This window comes from Anabrus simplex, chromosome 1, assembly GCF_040414725.1.
Source record: "Anabrus simplex isolate iqAnaSimp1 chromosome 1, ASM4041472v1, whole genome shotgun sequence".
In the NCBI taxonomy this organism is placed as follows: domain Eukaryota; kingdom Metazoa; phylum Arthropoda; class Insecta; order Orthoptera; family Tettigoniidae; genus Anabrus; species Anabrus simplex.
The window spans coordinates 1,097,323,893-1,097,348,801 of record NC_090265.1 but is presented as its reverse complement, the minus strand read 5'-3'; the positions used below and the strand labels follow the sequence as shown (position 1 = coordinate 1,097,348,801).

The 24,909-nt window shown below is 38.6% G+C and overlaps 1 protein-coding gene across 1 annotated transcript; it reads left to right on the top strand.

Moving 5' to 3' along the window:
- The first annotated feature begins 10,218 nt into the window (after nucleotides 1–10,218).
- LOC136858046 (cathepsin L1-like) lies at nucleotides 10,219–24,262 on the top strand. Its single transcript, XM_067137283.2, has 7 exons — nucleotides 10,219–10,240; nucleotides 11,553–11,651; nucleotides 13,091–13,243; nucleotides 13,351–13,542; nucleotides 15,872–16,063; nucleotides 19,945–20,110; nucleotides 23,954–24,262. The coding sequence occupies exons 2-7, from the start codon at nucleotides 11,559–11,561 to the stop codon at nucleotides 24,160–24,162; spliced, it is 1,005 nt and encodes a 334-aa protein (XP_066993384.1). The 5' UTR covers nucleotides 10,219–10,240; nucleotides 11,553–11,558; the 3' UTR covers nucleotides 24,163–24,262.
- Nucleotides 24,263–24,909: the final 647 nt, after the last annotated feature.

Here is a 24,909-nt window from a genome sequence, read left to right as displayed (position 1 = left end):
GCGTAGTGGCCTTCGGTCCAGAGAGCCCCGAGTTCGATTCCATGCTGGTCAGGAATTTTGATCTTTAATGGTTAATTTCTTTGCTCGGGAACTGGAGGTTTTTGCTGTTCCTAACATCCCTGCAATACATACACCACACACTACATACAACACTATCCTCCACTACAATACGACACAGTTTTCCATACACGGCAGATGCCCCCACACTCTTCGAAGTGCCTGCTTTACAAGGACTGAACCAGGCTAGGATTAACCACACGAAATAATAATAATAATAATAATAATAATAATAATAATAATAATAATAATAATAATAATAATAATAATAATAATAATAATAATTTCGTGTGGCTATTTCTTGGAATATTGTTGCTACTTGCTTTACGTCGCACCGACACAGATAGGTCTTGTGGCGACGATGGGACAGGGAAGGGCTAGGAGTGGGAAGGAACCGGCCGTGGCCTTAATTAAGGTACAGCCCCAGCATTTGCTGGTGTGAAAATGGGAAACCACGGGAAACCATTTTGTGGCTATTTCTAGCCGAGTGCAGCCCTTGTAAGGCAGACCCTCCGATGAGGGTGGGCGGCATCTGATATGTGTAGGTAACTACGTGTTATTATGGTGGGAGGATAGTGTTATGTGTGGTGTGTGAGTTGCAGGGATGTTGGGGACAGCACAAACACCCAGCCCCCGGGCCATAGGAATTAACCAATGAAGGTTAAAATCCCCGACCCGGCCGGGAATCGAACCCGGGACCCTCTGAACCGAAGGCCAGTTCGCTGACCATTCAGCCAACGAGTCGGATACCACATGAAATGATGATGATGATGATTATGATGATGATGCAGCTGCTGATTATTATTATTGTTGTTGTTGTTGTACCGGGAGGTACTCCTCTAAGCCGCACATTTAAATCTTGCGCCTAAAAAGAACTCCTCTACAGGAGAAACTGTGAACTTGAAACTATACCTACTTAAACCTTTACTCAGAATGAATTAGATAAACATACATTTTAATTGTGAGCCGTTTGAATCACAAGGTTAGAATTTATAATGGGATACCTGACCGAGAAAATAAGAATCGATGTCTGCAATTTGGAACAGGATTTATAGTGAATTTAAAAATAATAGGTTTTATACCGGTAATTGATTTTCAAGCAATATCACCAAGAATTTCAACTCTCACCTTTAAAACAACAAACAAAATTTATACAATAATAAATACCCATTATTTTCTAACACGAACAAAGAAAGAAGGGGATACATTTTGGAATTCCTTGAACGCATAATAAACGAAGTAAATAAAACTAATGTTAAAATTTTATTAGGGGACTTTAATTCCCAATTAAGAAGGGGGAAAATGTATAGAGATATAATTGGAGAATGGGCTCCTCATAAATTTACAAACAAGTATGGCCAACAACTTTATATCTAAATCAACATATTTCAAAAGGAAACCAAACAAGCTTAAAACTTGGAAGCATCCTGATTGGAGGAAAGGGGAATGGCAGCTAGAACAAGTTTGCATGGATAAATGTTTCCATAAGGAAATTTATAATGTAAGAGTATTAAGAGGAATACATACTGGTTCTGATCACTACATTGTCAAAATTAAATTCACATCACTAAAGAAGAAGATCAAAACTAATATAGTAAAGAGGAATTATGACCCACGCCAGTTAATAAAAAATGACAAATATAAGCAAGCCATGCAAACAATAAAACTGACAGATGACCTTGAAGAATTTATCCCAGTTCTCAAAAAACAAGCTGAAAATTTAGCTCCATTGGACCCTCATAAAAAACATGCCCTGGTGGACGACAGAATGTGATGAAATTCATAAAGAGAGACACCAGGCATGGTTAAAGTTCCACGCCCATAAATCAGAAGAAAATGCTATCAAGCTAAAAGATATCAAGAAGAAATTCTTACAAAATATTAGGAAAATTAAGAGAGAATTTCATAAAGATATTATAAACTCCATTGAAGTTAATTATCATAACACCAATTCTAGAGACTATTATAAATTTTTTGGAAAACAACTACAGAAATATGTTCTTTGTACATTAATGTTGAAATATAAGAATGGAAAAATGGCACATAAGAGTGGTGAAAATGATGAGATTATGGCAAAAGCACTCAGTAAACTTTGAACTGTGAATAACCTAAGGAACTATTACAAATTAATACAAATACTCCAATAAAAACCAGTTTTATTAACACAATCCTCCAACATTTCAAGAATTAGAAAAAAAGCACTAAAAGAACTTAAAAACTATAAGGCATGCAGAGAAGACCAGGTTTTTCTAGATATGTGGAAATATTCAAGTAATACGGTTTGGATTTCCTTACATATGGCTTTAACAAAAATTTGGATTACTGAACAGTTTCCAGAACCTTAAAGAACAGCCTTAATACACCCTCTTCATAAAAAAGGAGATAAGAGTAATCCGGATAATTATAGAGGATTGTCTATCTTGGACTGGACATGTAATATTTTTTCCAAGATCTTATGGATGAATTAAAGATCAACTAGAAAAAGATTTGGGAGGATACCAAGGAGGCTTTAGACCCTGGAGAAGTTGTTCTGAACAGATCATCACTCTGAAATTAATAATAGCATTCTACAGCAAACAAAACAAGCCTATAGTAATAACATTTGTTGACTTTAAGAAGGCATATGATTGTATGCATAGACCTTCAATGTTAAAAATTTTACGGAATTTTGGACTCCATCCTAAATTAACCTAGCTGATAGAACTTACTTTAACTAATAATATATCAAAAGTAAAGTTTAGAGGAGAGATTTATGAACCATTTTTGATTAAAACAGGTTTAAGACAAGGAGACTTTTTATCACCATTACTAGTTAATTGTGTATTAGAATTTATAATAAGGGAATGGTACAAGGACAACCCAAAGAACATAAAAGTTGGAAGCTCCAAACAAAATTTAAGTTTAAACTGTTTAGGATTAGCTGATGACCATGCTCTATTGTTCAATAATGTTCAGGAAACTCAACACCAAATTAAATCTGTACAGGAAATAGCACAAAAAATGGGTCTTACAATATCCTTTGAAGGATCAAGATGGCAGTGACTTACATGATGTTCACGTGTAATATTGTCGCTTGGAACTGTTGAATAATCGGTCATTCTAAGCTAAAATTTACCGGCTGAAGCACCAGAGTGAAGCTGCTAAGTACTTTTGTAGTGAGTGTGGTTTTAAATCTGCATTGTGGAGATTATTATTCATTAAAGGATCAATCTCATACCTATAACCTCATCTTGTTAGCTAACCGATAATGGCTGCCTCTGTTGATGGAGGTCGGCAAGATTCTTCTAACTCACTGAATCTAAATAATAAAAATCAGCAAATATCAAGTAACCTCACGAATCGACAGGATAAAGAAAGCATAATTCCCACCCATACCGGTGAACCAGGTAACCTCATGACAACCTCTATTACTGTTACTAACACACTTAATCAATCTCCTAAAAATCCAAGGTTAAGTTACTCTGCAGCAATGCAATCCTATCCTACCAAAGATCAAGCTATTGTTATTGAATATTGCGATGATATTAGTATCCGAGATTATATACTAGCAATTGAAAAGTCACTAGCCCTAGTAACATCCGATTTGTCTCACGGATATCTAATGGAAGAATATGTATCTTCCTTGCAAGTCAAAAGTGTGTTGAAGAATTAATTTCAAAACATCCCAAGATTCTCATAAATAATATTTCCTTGGAAATAAGACCTCTCCTAACTAAAAACAAACGAGTTATTCTATCCAATGTTTGCCCTGTGATTCCTAATATTGTTATTGAAGAAGAATTTCTCAAACTCGGCATTAAACCAATGTCAAAGATATCACGTATTAGAGCAGGTTTAACAATTCCTGGATTTTCTCACTTTCTGAAATTTCGGAGACAGATTTATGTTCAAAATGAAGACTTTAACAAACTTCCAGACTCACTCCAAATCGAATATGAGGGTACCAATTACTGGATTTATTTATCCTCTGACACACCCACCTGCTTTCTTTGTAAAACTGAGGGGCACTTAGCTAGAAACTGTCCTGATAATGATGAAATAATAAATGAAGGCTCTTCATTAAATCAAAACAGTCATTCTCGTGGCAAGATCAATCTAACGGAATTTCCCCAACTATTAGAGAATACACAAAAATTAAAACAAACTGTCAAGAAAATGTTACCTGTACTCCCTCACAAACTACTCTTCAGACAACTGCTACATCTACATCTCTTCAGTGTTCTCCAAGTCAAAACTGTGGGCCTTTACCCTCAGTCGAAGCGACTCTAACCTCTCCTTTGGAATGCCCTCTAAACCCCTCATGTGTTCATCTTGCTGGATCAAAGAGGCCAATATCACTATCTAGCAGTGAAACTACAGGCAGAAAAGACCTTGATTTTAAGAAACCTCCCCTAACAACTGAACCTAAGACAAGTGAACAGACAAGGGAACACAAGACAAAACAAACTTACAAGAAACCAAAGACAGAAAAAGAATGTACAACTATTAGTGATATGCTTAAGCCAATTAAGCAAGTTCTAGAAGCCAACCCTCAGTCCTTTCCCCTCAGTTACTTACAACTCCAATCCTTTTTTGAAAACAGTACTGGAGTTAATGACATAGCAACAATAGCTTCCAATTACACCCAAGATCTAGAGGGTTTAGCCCAAGCCCTTCAAAAACGATATCCATACTACACTGAAAAATCCATTAAGAACAGGAGTACTCGTATAGTCAAGAAACTGCTTAAGGCTAGCAGTGAAAACCGAGGTGAAGCAATTAACAGTTTAGTTCCAGATTACTCCAGCGATGACTCTACTTCCCTCATATAATGATGATAAAATTCCCTCTACACTTGTTTGTCATTCTTATAACTATATCGTCACTTCAATGGAACCTCAACAGTTTTCGATCACAGCGAGAGTATTTACAACTTCTACTAAATAAACATCAGCCTTCAGTTGTCTGTCTACAAGAAACTAACTTTAGAGACAACTTTGTTTCCCATTTAAGACAGTTCAACGTACAATATAAAAACCGAATTAATCCAAATCATGCAAGTGGAGGCGTAGCTACCTATGTTAAAAATAATTTAAACCATCAAGAGGTTCCTTTAACTACTGATTTAGAAGCAGTCGCAGTTTTATTATACCTACCACAAGCTATATGCGTATGTAATGTTTATTTTCCTACGAATAGTACATCTCAAGCTAATGATTTTAATAGTCACAACAGTTTTGGGGGTAGTCGAAATACTGATGCAAGGGGGAAAGAAATAGAGAAGATACTAGATGAATTTACTCTAGTATTATTGAACTCAACTGCTCCAACTCGTTTTGATATAGCACACGGAACATACAGTAGCATAGATTTAACTATATGTACGCCAGACATAGCTTCACTATTTAACTGGCCCATTTATTCAACTCTACAAGGAAGTGACCACTTCCCCATCATAATTAATGATGATCAAAGTTCTCCAGACAACACATCAAAACCCCAATATGTAAATGGAATTTAAATAAGGCAAATTGGCAATAATTTAGAAATACTGTAAATAACTATTTAAATGATCTAACTCCAACAAATAAATTTCCTTCTAAGCACATCAGTGATATTGTTCAAGACTTCACTGAAGTAATAATTAAATCTGCTGACCAGAGCATCCCAAAAACAGCTCCTATGCCCTTCAAGTAAACGGTTCCCTGGTGAAATGACCCCTGTAAAGAAGCTACCAAAAATAAAAACCGTGTTTACTACCTATAAAAAAAAATCCTACGCCTGAAAATAAAATCAATTTTCAAAAATATCGAGCAATAGCACGAAATAAAATAAAATAAAATAAAGTAAGAAAACCTCCTGGTTAACATTCGTCTCCTTCTTAACCTGCCAAACTTCACAAAAAGTTATGTGGAATAAAATCCAAAGAATAAGTGGTAAATACAATAAATTCTGTATTACCTCTCTAAGAGATCCAGTCGCTGGGTCAATTGTAAATGAACCTCAACAAATAGCTGATCAACTGGCTAAATCATTTTCAAAAATCTCTAGCGATAACAATTATGAACCTGAATTTCTTCGCATGAAAACAACTCGAGATCCAATAGACTTAAGTGAAACTGTACCTACACCGAACTATGCTTATAATGATACTTTACAGTTACAAGAAATGGTTACAGAACTCAACAAATGCGGCAGATCTAGCCCTGGCCCAGACACCATTCCATATGAATTTTTAAAACAGCTTCCACATAGTGCACTCAATTATCTACTTGCTATTTTCAACTATATATGGAGTTCCAAACTATTTCCAGATTAGTGGCGTTGTGCTATTGTAGTGCCTATACTCAAACCAGGAAAGGACATTTTGATCCCAGATAATTATCGTCCCATCGCCTTGACAAATACAATTTGTAAGCTAATGGAGAAAATTGTTAACAAGAGATTACGCTGTTATTTGGAACATATACACTTTTTTAGTGAAGCACAAAATGGTTTTCGCAAAGCACGTTCAACAACAGATACTCTGATATGTTTAGAATCAGAAATCCGAGAAGCTTTCCTGAATAATCAGCACCTCATAGCTGTTAGTTTAGACACTGAGAAGGCATATGACATGGTGTGGAAAGACTATCTAATTGAAACATTGATGAAACATAATATTTCAGGAAACATGCTTCACTTCATTTATAATTTCCTTAAAGATCGCCGAATTCAAGTCAGGACAAATGGAACTCTTTCACATGAAGTGACCATTGACAATGGAGTTCCCCAAGGATCAGTCATCAGTGTCACATTATTATTATTATTATTATTATTATTATTATTATTATTATTATTATTATTATTATTATTATTATTATTATTATTATTATTATTATTATTATACGATCCCTGAAACACCGAAACAATTGATTAGTGGAAATATGCTAACATCTATAAGAAATTGACATTACCGAAGAAACCATTGAAGATAGAACAACATTTAGAAGCTTAGTAAGAAAACATACATTTCCAGAGAAACCTAACAGAAAGTGTACAGCACGGGCACAAGAACGTGGTGAACGAAAGAAGAGATATTTGGAAGACAAGGAGAAGCATTGTGCTAAAGAACATCAAGCACGCTCCTTAGTTGGGCATAACAAATGAAGAATGGTATGTGGCATTCTGAAAGGCTTGGTCCAGGTCTTTCGAGTTGACGGCCATGGATGACCTGCAGTCTGTGAAGATGGGGCCTTGCCTGGGATAAAATTTAATATTGAAAACGCCACAAACATCCAGTGTTCGACCCAGAGGAAGTAAACAATGAAGGTCAAAATCTCCAACCTGGCCAGAATCGAATCCGAGACCCCTTGGACCAAAGACCATGGAGCTAGACAGAAGACTGTCAGTCTTCTAAAATAAGGCACTATCTCAGTAAGATGACTTTCCTCGATCAAACGATCGAGATAGAACGCTCAATGCCATTGTGTTGAACATTGCTGTCGTAATAACAGCAAATATGTAAACCTATATAAATAAATTTATACGGGGTCCCCGGTCTGTAATTTCGATTGTTTTGCCAATTGTTCTTATATTTATCCGTTTTAGGTCAACTCAAGACGGAATCGGTGGTTTTTATTTTTCGTGTCTGTTTGTCTGTTCCACCATCACGGCAAAACGGCTGGATAGATCTCAACCAAACGTCATATTTAGAGTATACTCGTCTTGGGAAGGTTTTGATATGCATATCATTTAAAAATCTTTGAATAGATTACTATTTTCCTCCATTTTCTCTTATACTATTGATTTTCTGTAAACTCCGTGGACTGTATGTGAAAATTCTCTCCATTATAAACAACTTTTGTTATGTTCATAATTTAGCTTACTCTTCAAATGGTGGAGAAAATTACTATTTTCTGCGGATATCATGCTCTGCATTGAGTGACCGACAACGGACCTACAGGTTACCATGGCAACGTCTCTGACTGCTTGCCAGTAGGGAAGTAGCGTTTTGCCATTTTTGACATCATTCCTGTAAATTCGTGGTTGTTTCTTGGGTAGAAAGCAAGAGAGACGTCAATCGGCCATTCTGCGGGATATTTGGCGGAATATCGTTGGAGGTTATAACCGTCCTCGAATAGCTTAAGTACTAACACCATTAGTCATCTTCTTACCTGTTTACCTAAGAATCCCTGCGCCTAAATTTCTCCTCTATTACCGCGTTCTTATATCCATATCTCATACCAGCATAATTTATTTAGGGGCATTTGATTATCCAATACATCCACTTGGTATTTACATATTTGTCCCATCCGGCTGTCCTCAGTTATAATCCTATTTTCTATTAATTTCAACTTTTGGTCCCGGAAAATATCGAAATATGGATGCAATTTTAATGACGGTGCAGACCTTCGTTTCGGGATAATTGGTGGCTAAACGGTAAGTCGTATTACAAAACAGATAGCATAATCGCCGTTCTATTTGGAGAGATCAACAACTTTGATCGTATGACTTATTGTCGTGTCTCGATTGTTGATACGTTAGATAACGCTACATTTCTCGGTTATAAACTAATCTTTCGAACTCGACTGTGATTTGCATTACGAAAAAGGGCCTGTCTTTATAATGAAAAGTCTTCATATCTATTGTGATGGCAGTTGCCAGGTGAACCTGCCTTTATAGTAGAAACTCCCGAACTCGACTGTTATTAGCAGTAGGAAATGTGGCCTGTCATTATCCTCAAACCTTCTCCAATGCCTACCTTACATCGGAAACAACGTTTTGTTTCTAGGATAGCGCTAAGAGGCTGCGATTTAATATAATCTTACTCACTGTCTTTTAAGTAATTACCGAGCTCGATAGCTGCAGTCGCTTAAGTGCGGCCAGTGTCCAGTATTCGGGAGATAGTGGGTTCGAACCCTACTGTCGGCAGCCCTGAAGATGGTTTTTCGTGGTTACCCATTTTCACACCGGGCAAATGCTGGGGATGTACCTTAATTAAGGCCACGGCCGTTCCTTCCCACTCCTAGCCCATCCTGTCAGTGCGACGTAAAGCAACTTGCAAAAAAAAGTATTTCAGTAATTTACAGAGAAATCCGTATACATTGTAGAATACCGTAGCGAAGCATGAGTACATTTGCTAGTGTTACATAAAACACTTGGGTAAAATAAAATACATTGTTAGACATGGTATCTCCTGTACTTGGATGGGTGCACACAAACTTCAATATGATGTCCCTGATATGTGTTTTATTCAGTGCACCCTTTGATATTTCCCTTTAAGAATGCAGGAAAAATAATGACTCCACATTTCACTTTAGACCTTGTGTGTGGTGCACCACTTAAATCCAAGCGATGGATGCGGGAAACATTGTGGTGGTCTCTAGTGCTACTGTGTCACACAACATCAGTAACTGAAGTAAATACGTCCATATATAGTAACAGCTACAAAACAGCCCTTACAAAATTGAAAGAAAATGTACCTATTTTTAATAAAATGTCATTGTATTTTGCAAGACTTCGGTGAATAAAAGTTTGAGAAACACTTCGAAATGAAAATGTGTGCACGTGTTGTCAGGCCTGCATTTAAAGTATATTCGACTGGGCACAGGATACTTTAACGTCTGTTCTCATCATTTAAGTTACTTTAAATATACAATTTTAACTTCAAAATCATATCAAAAACGTCACAAATCATATTAAAACAGCATACATTTTGAAAAGTGAAGATACTGGCATTTAGTAGCTCTATCTGTGGACACTGAATGTTATAATTTTAAGAGGAAAAATAATTCAAAATTACAACAGTAATTATTATTTTCCTATATTTATTTTAAAACATAGTTCAAGTTACTTTCTTCTTCGTTAATTAAATAAATGCACTAAACTAAGATTAATATAACGCCTTTATACAGCAATTATATTTTGATGATCTATTGTCTTGAGCAAGCCCAGCGGTAAGTACAGGGTGAAAGAAACGTTCGTTGTGAACTCCGGACATCGTACGACTCACCCAACATGCCACCGCTGCTTCCGAACACTTGTTATCGTAGTGAAGCAATAGATGATATCTTGCAAATTGATGATAATCAGGGTCGAGTGGGATCTTATCATTAGACCTTGATGATTCTCCTCTTCTGATTGTTCATCAGCTCCTCTCACAGGGTATATAAGGGAACATTTTACAAGGATCGCCAATATTCAGCAGTAGTCTACTTCCCAGGTAAGTTGATACGAATTGGTTCAAAAGATTGAATAGTCATACAAGTATTCATTGTGAAAATGTCTTAACATTTAATCACAAACTTGGTGATGTATCAACATAATATAAAGCTAACGCGGATACGGTCTGGGAACACTGAACACCAAGAATAGACATATAATGTATACTCTGTTCAAGGGCTGACTTCCATGCCCATGGTACAAAACATACACTCGTGATGCAGGATTTCTTAAACATTATTAACGGGGTTATATGTTAGGCCTATATGAATATTCCCCCAAAATATAATATTTTTACGTTTAAAAATGAAAGATCTGTACCAAGAGCAAATAAACTACGAATTTCATTTTAGAGGGTTCATCATGACATACACATCCTTTCTTTTTAAATAATGTAATGCGATTTTCCAAATAACAAAAGTATAAAGCAAGTCTACACAGTCATGGTTTAACTTGGAATAACGCTTTAGTACATAATGAACTTATAATTACTCATTTTCAAATAGATACTAGTTTTCAGGAACACGACTAGTGCAACTGAATGCTGTGAATGACTTTATTCATAAGGTTGTTTGTTCTGCGATAGCACTCTTTGGCTCATTGAGGAAAGCAACGGCGAACTACCTCTTCATCTTGCCTTGTACGCTTCACTTTGGTACCACCATTGGATTTTGCGGTTTACCTATAAATGCATGACCTATGGTGGGACAATTTGAGGATACAAACATCCTCCGGGATTATGAAATAATAGACAGACGTAGTTGTTTTGCACACATTTATATTTACGAACAGTGATCTTTCAGCCCAAATCTAAAGTGGAGACACGTGGGGAGATTTGCGGAGTGTGTTAGCTGCTGGCTTTCCACTCGAATGCTTGAGGTTTCAATCTCGGTTGATGACGGTTGGAATGTTCACCTGAAGTATCACATAGCATCAAGAAGGGCATACAGTTTTAAATCCGCAGCCAAAAGCAAAGTGAGCGTTGGTTGCTCCAGCAACCTCAGGAACACCTGGGAGAAGCTGAAGAAAGTTTTAAAGTATAAATTTAAATAAATGCTGTAGCTCACTTAGTTTTGTTTGGTGTAGCAACGGCTAATTTGGCGAATTAGTAACTACCAAAATCGTCTAAGGATGCACCTTTAGAGCTGTTTTATATGATGTCATTGCCGTTGGAATAGTCTCTAGATCTTCAGAAAACCGATTCAGTATTTATTCTGTGGTAACAGCAGAAACACATTCATCACTCCCCATTTTGAAATCAAAGATTCTATTGTACGGAGCAGAATTATTAAATAACGTGGCTTATGTTTCAGGAAACCATGAAACTGTTTCTGGTGTTGTGTGCAGTGGTCGCCGTCAGCCAGGCGCTCACCTTCTCCGAGCTGGTCAGGCAGGAGTGGCACGCCTTCAAGGTAAGACATTCTGCAAAAGTCATTGATGAAATACAGTGCAAATACACATACCAAAGTGTGTTGGCATTCTCTTCCCAACAGAAACAAAAATACATTCAAGAATTCGAGATCTCAAAACGTGTACATAAAAATTAAATATATCACATCAACTTCACGAAGGTCTGAAATCGGCAGAAATGGAAACCATCATCATTTAAATCTGGGATATGTAAGTTATCGTAACCAATAACACAGAAGTGTTGAATTTGAAAGCAATATTTCGTATCATAGGCAAATAAGAAGATACAGCCCCAGCATTTGCCTGGTGTGAAAATTGAAAACCACGGAAAACCATCGAACCCACTATCTCCCGGATGCAAGCTCACAGCTGAGCGTCTCTAACCGCACGGCCAACTCGCCCGGTATTTACACTTCAGATTCACATCATTTATACACTAAATCAATGACTCTAGCCGTTAACGTTAGTGTATATCTTTTAATGGTAACACAATTCATCCATAATCGAATTACAAGTACAGTACTTAGACAACACCTATTTGTAGCATGAGCGATATGCTCGTGATATTGACGACCACCATGGTGGTGACTTCCAGGGATAAATAAAGATGTAGGTAATAACTTAACTGATACCGTTCAAACAATATTTCAAAATACTTAGCTTCGAAATTATGGTAGACTGCTCGTTCTCAAAATTGAGGATTTCTCCTTTTTCGAATTTATGACACTCAAAGTTACCTAGTGGAGGAAATTCCTCCAATACTTACATTGCAGATAGTTTGTTGTCAAGAATTAGAATTAGCCTAGAACTTCCCATGTAGCTCAAAGGTCTCTTTGAAATGCTGAAAGGTAACTAGTTAGAATAATCCCGAATAGCCATTCCGGGAAACTTCAGCCCATCTTTCTTACAAATTCTAGTCCTTTCTCTGTTTTACCGATGTTCATCATTGTTTTACGCATATCTTCTTCAACTCATCTGACCAACTCATCTTCTGTCTTCCTACTTTCCTTCGTCCGATCCGAAAGGATAAAATGATTGCTTCCCTTCAAGTGTATATGTTCTGAAGTATATCAATCAAGTGTAGTTTCTTCCAACTGGACTGGACAGATCGTAAAAGAAGACGCAAATGAGTACAGAAGACGTTCTATGTATGGAAATACGAATAATATTGCGCGGACGTGGGACATAGCCAAGAGTCAGATATAGTATTTGCCAGTGTATTTATAATATTATAACTAAAAGACTTGTGGAACATTCGACGTCCGTAAGAACGAACCATTTCTGATTTATAAAATGATTCGATGGCAAATACCTTATGAGAAAAATATCAATTATCCTTCGTCAATGACAGGTTTACTAAAGGATATAAGATACAAATAAAGTACTGCGAGGAGAAGGTATGTTCGTTATTTGCTATTAAATACTATATTTTCTCTTCTAGCTCCAGCATGGCAAGAAATATTCGAGCGCTGCTGAAGAAGAACTCCGTATGAAGATCTATATGGAGAATAAGCAGAAGATCGCCGAGCACAATGCCAGATACGCTAAGGGAGAGGTCACCTACTCCATGGCCATGAACCACTTTGGAGATCTGGTGAGTATTTCTTCGGTGTCGCTTAATTCTTCATATTTATCTTCTAAAATTATCCATTATTTTCTCATGACATGGCGTGTTAATTGCATTTTATGATCGACTTGCAGCGCCATAATGAGTTCGTAAGGATGGTCAACGGATATAACAGCACCCTCGGCCAACAAATGCGCAAGCTGGGAACTCCCTACGTTAGTCAGCCCAACGTGAAGGCTCCCGCTTCAATTGACTGGCGTCAAACTGGAGCCGTGTCTGAGGTGAAGAACCAGGGACAGTGTGGATCATGCTGGTCATTCAGCGCTGTAAGTATCTCTATATCCCTTACTTCTGGTCTATGTTACTTCGTCAGTGCTTTCTAACAAGTATTACGGATCAATCAATCAATCAATCAATCAATCAATCAATCAATCAATCAATCAATCAGTCACTACTGATCTGCATTTAGGGCAGTCGCCCAGGTGGCAGATTCCCTATCTGTTGTGTTCCTAGCCTTTTCTTAAACGATTTCAAAGAAATTGGAAATTTATTGAACATCTTCCTTGGTAAGTTATTCCAATCCCTAACTCCCCGTCCTATAAATGAATATTTGCCCCAGTTTGTCCTCTTGAATTCCAACTTTATCTTCATATTGTGATCTTTCCTACTTTTATAAACGCCATTCAAACTTATTCGTCTACTAATGTCATTCCACGCCATCTCTCCGCTGACAGCTCGAAACATACCACTTAGTCGAGCAGCTCCTCTTCTTTCTCTCAATTCTTCCCAACCCAAACTTTGCAACATTTTTGTAACGCTACTCTTTTGTCGGAAATCACCCAGAATAAATCGAGCTGCTTTTCTTTGGATTTTTTCCAATTCTTGAATCAGGTAATCCTGGTGAGGGTCCCATACACTGGAACCATACTCTAGTTGGGGTCTTACCAGAGACTTATATGCCCTCTCCTTTACATCCTTACTACACCCCCTAAATACCCTCATAACCATGTGCAGAGATCTGTACCCTTTATTAACAATTATAGTTATGTGATTACCCCAATGAAGGTCTTTTGAAGGTATATGATATATTGTTAATGTAAGTTGAAAAATAGAACCACTATTTGCGTCCAGAGAATGGAACTCAGTGTTTCTTATTCTTTACCAGCATAGTCTTGACGTCTTGAAACAGTTCATCCTACTGGTGGATTTTTTATTATGGACACTCGAGTGTAGGTTTTAATTACTAATGAACTGATAGACCATTTGCAAAGCGAGTTATACCAATATTTTCCTTATTTAATTCTGCATTAGAGTGTATAAGACAAATTCTTTTTGAAGTTCATTAATTATATTTTATTTGTGGTTGTAGTGAATATTGTCCGGGATTTCGGCTTCTTCTCCAGGAACAGCTCACTTAAAATACATATACGTGGAAAACGGATTGTAATGAGGCTGTTATATGTTATAGCCACATGTATTCGTAGTGTACCGATTTCACCACCCTGTCCGCTGTTAATCGCACGGTCCAGCGCACACACAAATTCCCATCAATATTACTCTTCATAAATTCAGTACCACACTGTACGGTTGCAGTGGTTGCAGTATCTGATAAACACGGCTGAGTGCTTCAAAACAAGTCCAAGTTTCCTGTTGTACGTTTATCCTGGACTAAGAAAAGGTTGTTTTAGATAAATGATAAGAACTCTTTTTGGGGTGGTTGGAAAATATTTTAATTTGATTATTACACTACGAATACATGTGGCTATAACATATAAAAATGTCAATACCCTCACACAAGTAGTTTTCTATGTATATATTTTTAAGTGAGCGGTTCCTAGAAAAGAAGCCAAAAACCCGGAAATATTTACTACTAACACAAATAGAAAATAATTAATGAACTTCAAAAACAATTTGTCTTATACTGTCTAATGTAGAATTGAGCAAGGAAAATATTAGTATAAGTAACTAATTTTGAAATAAGCCAGTCTGTTCATTTGTAACTAACGCCTAAACTCAAGTGTAATAATAATAAATACGACAGTAAATGACATTTACAGAGGTAATGATGACACTAGAGAGTTTGGAACTAGGGAAAACGAAATTTACCGTGAATATTTTCAGTGTGTAGATAGTGTTTTGTACCACCCTTGCTAGGAATCTCTCTCGTTTATCCTTATATATTAACTCCATCTTTAGGTGGTGACATGTCTCTTTGTTTCATGCGTCAATAAACCCATTAAATATTCATATTTAACTGATTTCAAATATTGATGATTTATTTAATGTAAAATCGAAATAATATTCTTAAATATTGACATATAATATTGGCTAAAGTATGAAGCATCGTGAGGATGAATTGCGGTCAAATGTAGTAGTAACTGAATTGAGCCTGCTAATGAATGATTAACATGTTTCACCTCAGATAATCATAAATATTATTCATGTGACCATGGTGCCGATGGTATAAGTTATATAGAACATTTTGCAATAACAGCACTATTGATCTGAAGAGAAAGTTCCAAAAGGGTTTAAGCCATTCTTGTTCGTATGAAAATGCCGTTAAAGGAATTTCTCCACATAAGATGTTATTTCCAGAAATTTAGTCTTTAAATCGCCAAGCTTCTTGTTATTCACTTGCTTTGATATTTATTTCAGACTGGCGCTATCGAAGGTCAACACTACAGGGCTACAGGCCAGTCTGTGTCTCTCAGTGAACAGAACCTGATCGATTGTTCCACTGGATATGGAAATAACGCTTGCAACGGTGGAGTTATGCAGTACGCCTTCCAGTACGTGATCGATAACCACGGTATCGATACTGAGAGGTCTTACCCATATGAAGCAAGGGTATGTATAGACTTATAAACGAGACGTAATACTCGGTCTTCACGCTTAATGGAAACACTTACATTCCTAACGTACATTCAAGGTCTCAGTGGTAATATTCTTTAATGCGTCTTCTTAAAAACTAATTTCCAGTTCTAGAATCACTTATTTCCTCGTACAAAGTGAACTTTTCAATTGAGAATATACTAGAAGTATTTAGACTTTGGTTTCGAAACCACCCAAGCAGAAGTAATGTTAGAGATTCAGGTTAGATACCTACGAATGTGAGTAGTATATAATCCTAAGCCGTATTGCCTTCTCTGGTTCGGTAGTTCTACACCTTAAATCATTAACTGAAAGTAATTTTGTGTATCATTATCTTTGCCAGTTATACGAATATTGTTCAGTCTTATCAGAAACTGACGAGCCTAATGCCACACTGGGGCAAAACACTGGTATCTTTTTACGATTTCGAACTTTAATTTATTTAATGTTCCCAATCCAAAGAAATAGATTACAATTTCCTGATGGAAACGTAATCTTTGATCCTGAAAGCCTAGCAGGGCATATATAACAAATGGAGAGACAGATATCCCCGAGTACATTGTCACTGCATTGGGCTCTTCATAAGTTGACTTGCAGTGTGTCACAACGGTGTACACATGCCGGCCTCTGCCTCGGAGAGGTGCGGTGTTCCAACAGACAAGCCTAGTGCTGCGCTGGGGCGAATGGGAATTTTACGATTGAGTAACATGACTTTATTCTTCCCAAGGGGAACTTAATTTCTGATTAGAAAAATAGACTATTAATGACCAAGAAAATTATAAAAATCCGTCAACTACCCACAAGTAGTTTACTATCCGGTCATCAGGACTTTCCAGATAATTATGTCTTATCACGCGATTACAAATAATGACCTTGCTGATATGATATAAATGGTAGGTAGAGTGGACCAGACAATAAGGAGACAAACTTGACAGTCTTTTATTCTTACAAGTTGTTTTACGTCGCACCGACACAGGTAGGTCTTATGGCGACGATAGGATGGGAAAGGGCTAGGAACGGGAAGGAAGTGGTCGTGGACTTAATTAAGGTACAGCCCCAGCATTTGCCTGGTGTGAAAATTGGAAACCACGGAAAACCATCTTCAGGGCTGCCGACAATGGGGTTCGAACCCACCATCTCTACAATGCAAGCTCACATATGCGCACCCTTAACCCCATGGCCAACTCGCTCGGTAAACTTGAAAAACATTGGTGTGAATTTCAAACTGTCAGCGTAGGTCTTATTTCGTAAGTGTTCATCGTTGCGCGGCTGGAGATGGATTGTTGGCAGTGATGGGATGGAAGAAGGCTAGGACTAGAAAAGAACCCGCCGTGCCCTTCATTTAGGCAAGAGTAAATTCGTGTTCTTATCCTGAGATGCAGCCCCTTTTCAAGCGCACCCGTTATGGAGATTAGCTGCATGTATACCAGAACTCCTGCCATTCTTAAACCTCTGACAGTACCGGCAATCGAACGTAAGACTCCAAGGATGGCAGCTAATAGTGCTAAATGTTACGCTGCTAATTTAGGTGTAGCCATGGGATTGCGGGTGGGCCATGGGAAACCTGGGAAAACTTCTTCATGAATACCGACGACGGTATTCGAACCGAATCAAAACTTTCAACTACTTCGCCCATACTGTGGAGTCAACTTACTGGCTAAACACAGCTACATTGTGCAAATTTGATCCCAAATATGAACTTGCAAAAATAAACTAATTAAGACTAGATATATGCCACTTATATTTAGGCATATATCTGTGTTATGGATCTACATACATATATTAACTCACTTTAATCTCGTATAACGTTTAGATGTCATATTTTATATTCTCGTAATGTGGATAATAGTGGTAGAAAATTTACCGCCTTTTATAGCGATATACTAACAACTTCGCCCGTTGTTGTCAATACGACTGATAACCTCACTGTTTTTCCCCTTGAAACAACAACACGTCATCACTGTTCTAAGGAATTAAAATTGGCGTCTCCCCGACAACGAAGCATTAAAGTCGGTAACCCAATAAGCAGTACGGCCATTGCCATGAAATTGGCATTAACAAAAGTCACTACCCCGAAAATGTCTTCCTATCTGACTATCCATTCTGTGAAATGATCATTAAGGAATTCGCAGACGACTAATGCATAGTGGGCTGGTGCGCCCATCTTGGTACCGGGTAAGTTGGTGCTTCAGGCCTTCAAAAATAAGATGATTGTCTAGATTAACAATCACTTCCAACATATCCTTGTAATTTACAGAGTTCACAGTATTCTCAAACAATCTGGACCTAACACACCAACATTGCATGTGCTGGCCCAGAGAATGTTTAACGTCGCACTAATACATTGAAGGTTTTCGGCGACACGAGGATGGGAAAGGAAGTGGGCGTTGCCGTAATTAAGGTAAAGTCCCAGCATTTTCCTGGTGTAAAACGGGAATCCACGGAAAACCATTATCAGCGCTGCCGACAATGTGATTTGAACCCACTGTCTCCCGAATCCAAATTCACAGCTACGCGACCATAACCGCAAAGCCATCTCACTCGGTAAAGTAGCCTTTAATTCCCTACTGCTATTTGTTTTACGTCGCACCGACACAGATAGGTCTTATGGCGACGATGGGACAGGAAAGGCCTAGGGATGGGAAGGAAGCGACCGTGGCCTTAATGAAGGTACAGCCCCAGCATTTGTCTGGTGTGAAAATGGGAAACCACGGAAAACCATCTTCAGGGCTGCCGACAGTGGGGTCCGAACCCACTATCTCCCAGATGCGAGCTCACAGCCGCGCGCCCCTAACCGCACGGCCAACTCGCCCGGTCCTTTAATTCCCCTTCATTGCTGTATGGTGATTCTGGTCAACCTCTATACACAATCAGGTCTGTTTATCCTTCCATTAAATTAAACCACCCCTCATCAGATCATAAAATACGTAACAACAGAAATCAATTCATAGCAACAATCAATTCAAAGCCAGCGTTACAGTGGGATACCGACTTCCTCCATTCAATGTACTGTGTTTGTCAGGATACTTTCTATGAGTAGATACACGATTTAATGGAATTAATACACAATAGAGATTTTATGCAATATTTCCAAATTATATTAAATAACACATAAGATTTTTTCTTTTTTATTGTAATTTGCTTTACGCCGTACCGACACAGATAGGTCTTACGGCGACGATGGGACAGGAAGGGGCTAGGAGTGGGAAGGAAACGGCTGTGGCCTTAATTAAGGTACAGCCCCAGCATTTGCCTGGTGTGAAAATGGGAAACAACGGAAAACCATCTTCAGGGCTGCCGACAGTGGGCTTCGAACCCACTGTCCCTCGAATACTGGACACTGGCCGCACTCAAGCGACTGCAGCTATCGAGTTCGGTATCATAAGATTTGATAACAAAATTGTTTAATACACATGGACACTGTTATCAAATTGCCACGATGACAAAGATCAAATTCATCAATCATGATGCAAATTTGTATTTGCTTCCTTATTTGTCGTTGGTATTTCATCAGATAAATGATTTCACAATTATAGCCGTAAATAACATACAAACATTAGCATCGACAAGTTTAGTAGCTTAGATGTTAGAGCGCACTTCGTTGGCAGGTTCGAACCTGAGTCAGACCGGTGGTATTTGAAGGTGTTTGGATTAAACGTTAAAATTGGGTCACCGTGAGTCTGATCCTAATACAAACAGTCACATAAAACTACAAGCCCGCTTGCCTCTCTGAGTGACTCAGTGCTGGCACTCATACATTTTCTTATTATATTATCTACCAACAAAGTATGGCTCTTCATTTCATTACGATTGTTGACACTTCGCGTTTGTGATGCTCACATTATTTCTTGTTTCAGCTCGGCTACTGTCGCTACAACGTTTACAACTCAGCAGCCACCATCTCCAATTACGTGAACATCGGAGTCGGTAACGAGGCTCAGTTGGCTGAGGCAGTCGGCAATGTTGGACCAGTGGCAGTTGCAATGGACGCCAGTCGCCAGTCCTTCCAGTTCTACAGCGGAGGTAAAATGCTAAACTTTCTATTTTAGTGTTAAACTCGTTCTAGTCTCCGACAGCACAACTACAATAATTCCTGAGAAGAGACCAAAAACAAAGCCATTTATTTCTTTTCCTCATATCACAAAAAACAGATTAGAGTAATTTCCTACTGCATTTATATTTACTGTACAGTAAAAGATTAGGAATATTTTAAATGACAGAGGGTAATGAAATGAAATGGCGTATGACTTTTTTTATTGCTAGTTGCTTTACGTCGCAACGACACGGGTAGGCCTTATGGCGACGATGGGACAGGGAAGGGCAAGGAGTGAGAAGGAAGCGGCCGTGGCCTTAATTAAGGTACAGCCCCAGCATTTGCTGGCGTGAAAATGGGAAACCACGGAAAACCATCTTCATGGCTGCCGACAGTGGGGTTCGAACCTACGTATGACTTTTAGTGCCAGGAGTGTCCGAGGAGAAGTTCGGCTCGCTAGAGGCAGGTCTTTTGATTTGACCCCCGTAGGCAACCTGCACGTCGTGATGGGATGAAATCACCACATACACCCAGCCCCCGTGCCAGCGAAATTAACCAATTACGGTTAAAATTCCCGTCCCTGCCGGGAATCTAACCCGGGGCCCTTGTGATCAAAGGCCAGCATGCTAACCATTTAGCCATGGAGCCGGACGACAGAGGGCAATAACTTCCTCAAATTAAAATTTTCTTCAGGTCTCAATTTCGGTCCCGTAACATTTTAGCTTTTAAAGAGGACTAATTTGTGATAATGTTCGTGTTTTGTTAGGTCTTTAAGTAAAATATAATAATAATAATAATAATAATAATAATAATAATAATAATAATAATAATAAATATAATTGTTACGATGTTTTGTGGATTGCAGAGGTGAAAGAAGGTGCTGGGTGGAATAGGTCTCAATTTTACGAAATTAAAGTTAATTTAAAACTTAAACAAAGGTTATATTTTCTTTTCAAAATCAACGGATAACAACAACAGAGTAGCAGGAAAACAATTTAAGAAATTACAATAGTTACAAGATTTGGGCTTCGAGCCCCAAGATTAATTTCTGAGCTCTCAGCTCAGCACCACAATAGCAAAAGGGCAGAAAACCCCTAAGTACAAGGAGCACTTGCTCCTAATTACAACGTTAAGAAAATGAGCAGACCCGCTCTCAATTTGACAAGCCTATCAAAGGCTACACAAACTCCATTTCAATCCGCCCTTAAGGCACACCAAGAAACAGGGGTATTTGATACCCAACCTACAGGGCCTTTACATGAGGAAAATAAAACATCCGGTTAAGATACTAGCCCAGAATACAAAATAGAATGAAGGCGAAGCTTGCACTCCTAATACACTTTTGAAACCTACTTGGCACTAGGCCGCTCACGCAAGGGCTAATCCCATACTAAGGAGATGACACGATAAGAAAACTTTATTACATTACGAAGAGAAGAAAAACGGTTATGAAAACGTAGTCACCTCAAAACAATATGAGTGGGAGCTCGAGAGGGTTAGGCACTCTCTATCCCAATTTATAGTTAAAGAGACGAAATTTTACCAAATGTCTATTACATTTTAAAGATAGTTTACATGAGAAAAGTTTCGAACCTGCCCCGAGGGTTAAACTGCTGAGCTAGCAAGAAATAAAGTTGTTAAGCGGCCATTACCTTGTGGATGAACTGCTGCCCGAAGAAAGAGGCGCTTCCCGTCCCCTGCTACATAATCACGCACTAAGCAAGATGTCGATGAAGTGGCCCCGAGACAAGAAACGCAGCAGTTTAAATACCCTCGTGGAACATTCGAGACCTTTCAAGAATGAGTACCCACACCCCCTTCAACTTTATTGGATAGCTTAAAGCAACATATCCATATCGGAGAAGACATACGTTATTGGTCAAAAATTAATTAGAGAAATTCGGGATTGGCTAAATTCAAAACAAGCGGGTAGAAATGATTAATGTTGCCAAACCACAAACCACAGAACAAAATTTAGTAAGGTCAAAAACTTATGAACACAAAACTTCTTCAAGAAAACAGTTCCTTCACTTCGCACTATGGTGCACAATTATAGTTCTTAAGTAGTGCCATCTAGAAGAGAATGTCCACACTTCTTGCTACAGAGAAAACAAATACAAATCGAAATAGACATAGTTCAGAACACTTCAAAATTTACAGTAGAGTCATCTTCCGAGAAATCTTTGATTTAATATAGACTTTAAAGTTCAGAGTTTCTCCTGTAGAGAGGTTTCAACAGGCGCAATATTTGAATTCGCGGCGTGGAGGTGTACCGCCCGGTACAATAATAATAATAATAATAATAATAATAATAATAATAATAATAATAATAATAATAATAATAATAATACCTACATTATTTTATTATAATCAGTACCGGGCGAGTTGGCCGTGCGCGTAGAGGCACGCGGCTGTGAGCTTGCATCCGGGAGATAGTAGGTTCGAATCCCACTATCGGCAGCCCTGAAAAAGGTTTTCCGTGGTTTCCCATTTTCACACCAGGCAAATGCTGGGGCTGTACCTTAATTAAGGCCACGGCCGCTTCCTTCCAACTCCTAGGCCTTCCCTATCGCATCGTCGCCATAAGACCTATCTGTGTCTGTGCGACGTAAAGCCCCTAGCAAAAAAAAAATTATAATCAGTCACTATTATTATCTAAATATATGGCCTGATTCCAGTAGAAGACGGACCAGGCATGGAGTGATGCCCCAGTAACTCCAAGTATTTGAACTTCGGAGGATGGAGAGGTCTGTCAGTAGTAATCCCGCCGATAACACTTTTCACTCGGAAATGCCTATGAACAGACAGGATCAGTTCTCTCTCACCGGACGTAAAAGTCTTGCGTTTCTTTTTCAACTGATAACAGTATGGTGAGTTTTGGTCCGGATCCATTCCGCGAAGGTCTATGTACACACAATACTATTCAATGTGGAGAACGAACAAGAATAAACCAACAAACGCATAAGAGGCCACGCAATATGCACATACACGTTTCTTGACAGCAAATCACACTGATAAAATGCTGTCACTGCTGTTTTAAACGGACTATGATAGTAAACGCCATCTAAGGAGTAAGTATGGCAGCTCCACATTGGCGACACCATTGCCGTAACTCGTGCTGACAGTAGGCATGAAACACGCGCCCCCTTCCTCCTCTCCTGTCATGTGAAAACACCGTAACCGCAGCCTCTCTCACCCGCGTCCTCCCCTAAACAATACCTTCTCTTCTGCTTTAGTCTCTTCAAAAAAAAGTGGCCCTGAGTCGCAGTATAGCTCATTCCAGCTTGAAACCGAATGTGAGTTCAGTATCTGCCCGACAGTTTTAACGATATGTCCAGCCAGCCTTTTAATGGTACTGTATGCTACAATAAATGTCGTATGGCTTTTAGTGCCGGGATATCCCAGGACGGGTTCGGCTCGCCAGGTGCAGGTCTTTCTATTTGACACCCGTAGGTGACCTGCGCGTCGTGATGAGGATGAAATGATGATGAAGACAACAGATACACCCAGCCCCCGTGCCATTGGAATTAACCAATTAAGGTTACAATCCCCGACCCGGCCGGGAATCGAACCCGGGACCCTCTGAACTGAAGGCCAGTACGCTGACCGTTCAGCCAACGAGTCGGACTGTATGCTACAATCACAACACAACAACTTTTAAGGTCTAGCGTTAGACTGACGACAAACCCTTGCGGATTAGCATGTTTTAAATCATTTTTAATCACTGAAGAAGGACCTTAGTGTCTGAATATAGGTTCTGAACTAAATGTGTGCTGATACGACGTCTAATTTTAATAATAATGATCAACATATGTTATATAAATTTTTTCCAGGTATCTACTACGATCCTCAGTGCAGTAGCACCCAACTAGACCACGGTGTGCTGGTTGTCGGGTACGGCAGGACTACTGATGGCTATGACTACTGGATCGTCAAGAACTCTTGGGGAGCTTCCTGGGGAGAGAGTGGATACTTCTACGTCTACCGTAACATGAACAACCAGTGCGGTCTGGCTACTCAAGCTTCCTACCCTCTTGTATAATTAATAAACCTTTACCTCTCATTATCTGACTGACATTTTCACTGAACGATATGTAAAATAAACCATCGTTTTTCTGAAAATAAAGCGCAGTGAACGGTAATGAAGTGTATCTATTGTCATAGTAAGTCTAATATGGCATGTTTTGATTCCCTTCCAAGTAGTACTCTAATGGATTGCACCTGAAATTCTTTCAGAATTCACGTAAGCAATGAAATAATCTTCTGAATTCCCCTCACCTCCCCCCCCTCAACACGAGGATTATCGAGACTTTTTCCTGTTTGGGCACCATGATATCCAACGCAAGATGAAACTGGCACACAAGGAAAGGACTAAGATATTTTAAATTTGGGTGTCTGCGCATTCTTCTTATCTGTTGGACTGGGTATCAAACCAATGTGTCAGAACTGGGAGAATTCCGCATCTATTAAAACTCCAGGGAATCGGTCAGATAGTTCGAACACGTCGCAGAACTGGTACCATAGAGAGGATTGTGGTAGAGGACAAGATTAACTGCTAGAGACCCTGAAGGAGACATCCGATTCAATGGAAAAATCACCTTCACGTGTGACCCGTTGCACGGAAAAGGACCTAAAGTCCGATTTTTCATTTTTTGAGATTTTGTGCTTCAAAAACTGGCATAAGTTACTGAGCATTTAAAAAAGGATTCATACTTCTAGATGCAATACTTCAGAAGATATTAATAATTGACTGTTGCTATTGTCCACCTCTGTGGTGTAGTGGTTAGTG